We start from the raw sequence: 6,848 nt of genomic DNA on the forward strand, positions 1-6,848 counted from the left end.
GATCCCAGACACACCTGGGAACAGCAGTGCCTTCATGAGATTCATTACAGCAATGAGTCTTTTTAAGTGGCTCCATCAAATGACTTGAAGAGAAGCAGTGCAGATCAAACCTGACAATGTCAGATGTCAGAGTAGGTGATGCAGGCAGTAACAACCCTGTCACATCAGATCAGAGATTTACAGGTCACTGATCTGGAAAAAGTACACATTTCACAGCAGAAATTATCTGTGAGATGTACTCCATTTTTATACCTGATTTTGTGGAGACTTGGGTATCACCTCTGAACACAGGCACACAAAATCCTTGAGGGCAGTACATTTTAACAAAATATGAGGTTTTTTTCCTTTTCTCCCCCTTTTGGTTGAGCTGGGAATCCTCAAAGGAAAATGCAAGACTTAAACTGTGTTTTAAGTCCATTACAACCCTTGAAGGTATCTGCACTATTTTGGAGAGTGAAGAAGGAACAAGCTGTGCAGGAACAAGTCTACAGGCAGACTTCAGGAAGCCCCACAGTTGCCCAGTTGTTTGGGCAGCTCTTTGTGGCTGTTGCTCTTGTAGGACATCTAGAGCTTGCATCACGTGCTGAATACTCAAAGACATGCAAAACATGTCTCTGAAACATGTTTGTTATGAAATATTTCCCCTCAATGATGAAAAGCAGTGCCATATCCAGCAGGCACTTCTGTGTTCCCAACCCAGAGAAAAATGCCCGTAAGAAGAGATCTGCAGAAGGTAGACATGAAGGCAGTAAGTGGAGATTTTTTTTCATAATATCTTTCACATTGCTTTCACATTGTTTTCTGTTATTAAAACTAATATAACAGGAAAAAATTATGTATGTAAGTAGAAGACTTGTAGTACATAAGTGCAATGGTTTAACTGTCAACTCACTCATTGCATTTTGGGGTTGACTGAGAGCCCTTTGTTTCTGTAAGTTTGCACCTAAGTGAGAGGTTTTGTGGCAAGAAGTTGAGTATCTCCAACACTGAGATTTCTTGTGTGAAAATTACTTTTGTTTTAATTGCTGTATATTAAAATGTTGAGAATTGAGCCCTTCCCTTTGAAAATTTACTTTCCTGACATGAGCATCTCTGTTCAGCATTTCACCCTGAAAGAATTTTTGTCTGAAGTGATCATAGTGATAGGGAAGGATGTATTTTCTTTTCCTCAGTGTCTCATTTGTCCCTGTTCCTCTTGATTGGGGCTAGTTGATAAGGGACAGCTGCCCATCACTTTGAAGTGACCAAATTGTCCTGATTTGAAGTGTTACTTGTGCCAGAATCAGTAGGAAGAGTCTTAAACTGATTTCTGTCGTTTCTCACTCATGAAGTTAACATACTGATGAGCTGATGGGAGAGTATAATTATTTATAGCAGATAAAGATCTCATGGTGTTTGAGTAACTTTTTAATAAAGTTAAGCATAAAAAGTGACTTTTTATGCTTAATTTCAGTTGATTTCTAGCACGTTTGCTACCTTTGTGTAGGTATAGGTAGGTTTAATGCTGATTTATTGAGATAGAAATAAAACTGGTGCAACTGCACCAAATCAGAGTTTGATTGCAGTGAGGCAAACCCTCCTGCATGAATACATCTTCTGAGAATCCTGTTTCTAACAATTTCTAAGCTTTATCCATATAAACCACTCAGTGAGAGTCTTTCAATCAATAAAAGTGTTTATTATCTTGGATAATAGGAACAGTTTTGTGCATGAATTGGATATGCTGGTTTAAACCTGCTTGCCACAGTATAGCTTGGCTTAGTTTCAGGCAGGTGAAAGCTGAATAAATACAACCAACATTCAATTCCTGCAACACATCTCACATCTAAATGGCTCTGGAAAAATTAGTTTTATTTTCAAACCAACCCAAACAATCCCTAAGTTTCCATAAGTCTTCCCATGTATCAGTGAATAGACTTTTAAATATTGCAAGTTAGTGAGTGAAAAGGCCTCAGTAAAGTCAATTATTACTTCCATTTACTGATGTGACCTGGCTATAGCTTAGTAATGGCTCTGGTAATGTTGATGCTCCAGAAAGTAGCTTTATTTGCCCACTTTCTGTGTCAAACCCATAGATGAGGCAATGTGCTATAGGCTGGTCACTGGTCCCTCAGCCTCTCCTCTTGTTGCTGTGCTCACAGCAAGCACGAGAGGGCTCAGAGACAAGTGGGGGTCTTGTACTGTGGCGGGGACGTGGTGGATTACACGGACTTGCCTGCTCCACACCTTGGCTGGCAGCTCCAGGGTGAAGCCTCAGCAGCTGCCCTGCCTGGATCTGGCCTTTTTTGGCTGGAGGTGTTTTCTCTTTCCCTTTTGTTTCTTAGCAAATGTTTGAAATGTTCTGTCAGTCCGCCCAGTGCTGCTGCTCGCTGGCTTGCTCTCCTTCAGGCCACCAAGTATTTGGGTTCATCAGGCCTGAGCTTCATGATCTTGTCCATGCAGAGCAGGATGAGGGTGAGGAACCAGAGGCTCCAGCCGACGGCCGCTGCGATCCACCCGTAGTCATCCATGCCCGAGGGGCAGCACGTGGCTGCCTGCCTGCAGAAGTTCACATCTGGGGGAGGAGAAGGGAAGTGAGCCCATGGGAGGCTGTGTACATGAGAGGTTTCCTTCACTAGAGAGGGCAGATGGCTTCTGCCCCATCACTCTGCCTTGGCATCTTTCCTCTAAGCCTGGCTCTTAAGCTGGTGGATGACTCTGGAGTACCTCAGGTTGTTTGGGGCTGGGTCCCCCTGACATGGGTGTAATTAGCACTGACCCCATGATGCAGAAAGCTGAACCATTGTTTTATTCCTCTATACTCTATTAATGCTATATTCTCAAGAAACCCATAACCCCTTCTAGCCTGTGTGATACAGCTTTGACCTCATTGGTCCAACAACTAAAACACCACCACCCTTTGGTAAACAAATCTCCATAACACATTCCACATTTGCCTGGCAACAGGTGCCAGCAAGTGGAGATAAGAATTGGTTTATTTTTTTCTCTGAGCTTTCTCATAGCCTTCCCCAGGGAAAAATGCCTGGGAAGGCCTGTCCCTGCTCTCTGTGGCCTGGTAGGGCAAGGGAAAGGGGCCTTCTTGGGAACCCCTATAATGCCTGCAGGGAGCTTTAGGACACAAATTGGCTATCAATTAGTCTGTTCAAAGCTCTGAGTCTGTGTCAATGTACCTAAGATATCACACCATGACAGTGGAGGAGTCTTAGAAATGCATCCTAGAGGCTGACCCACAATGGAAGACTTTAGAAGAGATAAATCCTATTCCAGAACAGCCTCTCAGTCACTGTGTAGACTCATCACCCAACTTTACAGGTAAGAATTATTTATGAAGACTTACTAAGACACAATGGTTCGTACTCAGTTGTTGAAACATTGGAGATGTCTTCAGCTGCTGCCAGGAGGAAAGCACAGGACAAAAGGTAAGTTGGATTAGAAAAGTGATGTTGGGCATCAAGCAGGAAAATCTGAAAGCCTTGTAGAGGTCTGTAGGGTGAAAACAACTTGAAGAAAGTTAACATTGCTGCATTAGGATATGCTTCCTCATCCCACCACTTTAAACCCCAGCTCCAGAGACTTGCTGTAGCAGCATCCCTCAGGAGCAGGTGAATCTCTGCACCTCTGCCTTGGTGGGACCCTGGCTGAGCCATTCCCTGGGAGCTCAAGTTAACCACTGTCCTTGCAAGGCTGCAGGGGCAGAATGAGCAAGCACAGAAAGGGGAGACACCACTCAGTGGCATGGAGAGATCCATGGCCCCAGGCTCTACCTCTGCCTCCTTTTGCCCTTGGAAAAATCCCAGGGTGCACAGGAGTGTGGCAGAGCCGAGGGCTGAGCCACCTTTGGGGAGCTTCAGCAGGTCCATTGAGGCTCCAATGGGAAGCTGTGGCCTTGCTGCAGGTCAGAGCATCTGAAACTGCTCTAGCTGGACTCTGGTTCATACCAGCATGGCAACCAGCTCAGGTTGCTTATTTCATACCAGAAATAAGTCAGGAGGGAGAGGCCTGGAGCTTTGATGAGGGTTCTGCCTCTTTATCCTGCTTCCTACCCAGAATCAGCACGCACACACACACACACACACACACACACACACACACACACACACACTCTGACACAACTCTGTAGCTGGTGTCCAGCTCTCCAAATCTGCTCACGGTGTCTTAGGCCAAGCCCTCCTTAGTCCTCCCAATACTGCCTTGCCCCTGCAGCACTGCAGGAGCAAACCAGGGCATCCTGCTTCAGGGAAGGGTCTGAGTATTCCCTATTCTTCTGTCTGACCCTGTAGGATTTGCAGAATGACCTTGGCCAAGCCCATGGTTTGTTTTCTCAGTTAATAAGTACCTCACAGAAGAATCATTAAAACCTGCGTATGACCTGTGGAAGGAAGTACTGCAGAATGCTGAGTGCTGGTTTGTGTTTTTAGATCTTGCAGCCCAAAGAACAGGCTGGCAAAGCCAGCCCATCTTTAAACAGCTGGCAGCTCTCATCTGGTATACAAATGCTGATATACAAATGCAGGCAGTAGCGGGTGAGAAAGGAGCAGCTCGCAGGTGTCACATTTTGGTTTTAGGCAACTCCTACAATTAAGGTGGCACCAAAGCCACATTTTCTGCAAAAAGCTTGTAGTGAAAGTTAAATCAGACTGCAGTGATCTTAATGGGTGGTATTGCAGGTGGTCCTTTGCCTCAGCAAGCAGGAGAGGGCCAAGTAACTGTGGCCTCTGTCTCCTTGCCATTCAGAGGAGGCACCTGCAACTCAGTCACATTTACAGTGGCTCTGTAAATAACTGGCAAAATAACATCCCTTTACAGTATGATCAGTCATTCTCATCAGCATTAATTAATTCCAGCTCTTTCTACTTTTTAGGTGAAGCGAGGGAATGCCCCCTTATTTTTAAAGAACAAATTACTGCCAGTACATGAAAGCATTGAGGAGCAGGGGAAAAGGGCGCGGTGGGAAGGGAAGGGAAGGGACAATACCTGCAGAGCAGGAATCCCAGAGGGCAGCGGTGAGGCAGAGCACAGCGAGGGCTGCCCGGGGCTCACAGGACAAGTGCTTCATGCCGAGGGTGCCACTCCAGTGTCCCCACAGAGCAGGTGGCTGTCGCTGTCACTGTCAGATCTGCTGCAGCAATCCCTCGGTGAGCTCCGGGAGCCGCTGAGCTGGGCAGAGGGTGGAGCAAGGGAGCTTCCTGCTGCCAGGACACCTTGAACTTTCCTGCCACAGCCAGGTGAGCAAAGAGAAGGGCTCTGACCAAAACACCTTCAGAGGGAGGTGGACACCAGGAGGTGGCCCCTGGAGGTTAAGCCTGAAGGTTTCTCCCCAGGATATGATGCAGCTGGAAGGAGGAGAGGCCTCCAGAGCCAGCCCTTCCCAACAGGGTCCCAGGCAGCTTCTGTCTTTTGAGTCTCTTTTTGGTCCTGTGAAGATGGTTTAACAGAGCCAGAAAGGAGGAGGGCTGGAGCAGAGTCTGCCTTTGTTCTTTCCTTTTATCCACCACCCTCTGTAAAGTGATTTTGGAAAAGCTGTTCTTTCGTCTCTGGTGGCTATTGAACCTTCTCCTTGGGATGTGCCAAGAAGGAGCTGAGCCTTCCTGCAAGCACAGCTCTGTCTGCACACCAGGAGGGATGACAGAAAAATGAGGCTGGAGAGCAGGAATTTTTCTGCACTCCTAGCTGGAAAAGCCACACTGAAAAGTGCATGTGCTGTTGTCCTCCTCTGATGAGCAGCACACTTTGCTGTTCTTCCCCAGGCTGTTGGCTGTGCTTGCTCCTATCTTTGACATGATGATATCCGTGTTAGAGGAAACACCAGGCATGAAATCAGGCAGGAAGGCACTGGGAGAGGTGAGCTCTGCAGGGGGCAGGCTGCTGGTGCTCTTCTGCAGTGCTAACTCATGGCTTTGGGTGCTCCTGTTGGAAGGGACCTGTCTGGGGCCTGCTGTGGGTCTGCAGATATTTTAGGGCAAGGCACATGGGTCAGCAGTCCTTGTAGGATGGAGAGCATTTAACAACTTTCTCTCTTTTCCATATGGCTGAAACCCACAGGAAAGGACATAACAGGCTTCCCACATTAATGGCACACACCAGATGTGCAAAGCTGTGAGGTTGATCTGGTCTCCCTTCATTTAAGGAAAACCCTGCCCAGTGTTTCTGTGGCGTGAACCCGCTTGTCCTCACCACCAAAAATGCTCTGCTCCCATTTGGCTGTGACTATTTCCAGGATGCATCAGGACAAGGCAGGCAAATGTTCCCCAGGCAGAGGGCACAGGGAGCTGCAGAGAAAGGCAGGTCAGCTGGGACGGGCGTGTGTGCCCAGCCTGTTTTCATGTCAACACTCCAGCAGTGCTGGCAGAGCTGGAGCTGTGCTGGCTGGTCTGTGACAGCCTCCTCCTGCTGCTGCTGGGATGCACGGCCCTGTCCTCCTGTCCTTCAGCTGACACCCAAGGCCTGTCCCCCTGTCCTTCAGCTGACACCCAACGCCCTGTCCTCCTGTCCTTCAGCTGACACCCAACGCCCTGTCCTCCTGTCCTTCAGCTGACACCCAACGCCCTGTCCCCCTGTCCTTCATAAACCTGATGTGTGGCACAAGGTGAGTCCTGGGGCTGTGACCCAGCAGCCACCACCCTCAGCAGACAGGAGTCACAGCAGGAAAGGTGCTGTAAAATGGTCAGAGCTGCTTGAAATTCACCCCTGGGATAATTTTCATCTCTGGCTTGTTTCAGTGTCTCAGTCCTTCTGTGGAGGTTGCCTTTAATTTGTGTATTTTTCTGAGCTACCTGTTGCATCAAAGCTAAACTTTAACTGTTTAAGTGGGAAAGATCCTGTGCTGTCTGCCAGATTTGCCTTTCCCT

General features: G+C 47.6%; 1 protein-coding gene across 1 annotated transcript; it reads right to left on the reverse strand.

Annotated features, from left to right (window-relative positions):
* Positions 1-1,762: 1,762 nt before the first annotated feature.
* On the reverse strand, positions 1,763-5,130 carry TMEM213 (transmembrane protein 213). The gene is made up of 3 exons (XM_058805900.1): positions 4,975-5,130; positions 3,338-3,391; positions 1,763-2,554 (listed from the first exon to the last, which is right to left on the reverse strand). The coding sequence occupies exons 1-3, from the start codon at positions 5,054-5,056 to the stop codon at positions 2,385-2,387; spliced, it is 306 nt and encodes a 101-aa protein (XP_058661883.1). The 5' UTR covers positions 5,057-5,130; the 3' UTR covers positions 1,763-2,384.
* Between the last annotated feature and the right edge of the window lie 1,718 nt (positions 5,131-6,848).

Source organism: Ammospiza caudacuta, chromosome 5 (genome assembly GCF_027887145.1).
Source record: "Ammospiza caudacuta isolate bAmmCau1 chromosome 5, bAmmCau1.pri, whole genome shotgun sequence".
In the NCBI taxonomy this organism is placed as follows: Eukaryota; Metazoa; Chordata; class Aves; order Passeriformes; family Passerellidae; genus Ammospiza; species Ammospiza caudacuta.

Bases quoted from the DNA above. Each gene is read 5' to 3' on its own strand.
- TMEM213 (XM_058805900.1), bottom strand. From the start codon at position 5,056: ATGAAGCACTTGTCCTGTGAGCCCCGGGCAGCCCTCGCTGTGCTCTGC. The intron at 3,392-4,974 runs GTATTGTCCCTT...TCCTCCTGGCAG, and splicing joins CTGGGATTCCTGCTCTGCAG to CAGCTGAAGACATCTCCAAT. The intron at 2,555-3,337 runs GTAAGTCTTCAT...CTCCTCCCCCAG, and splicing joins GTACGAACCATTGTGTCTTA to ATGTGAACTTCTGCAGGCAG.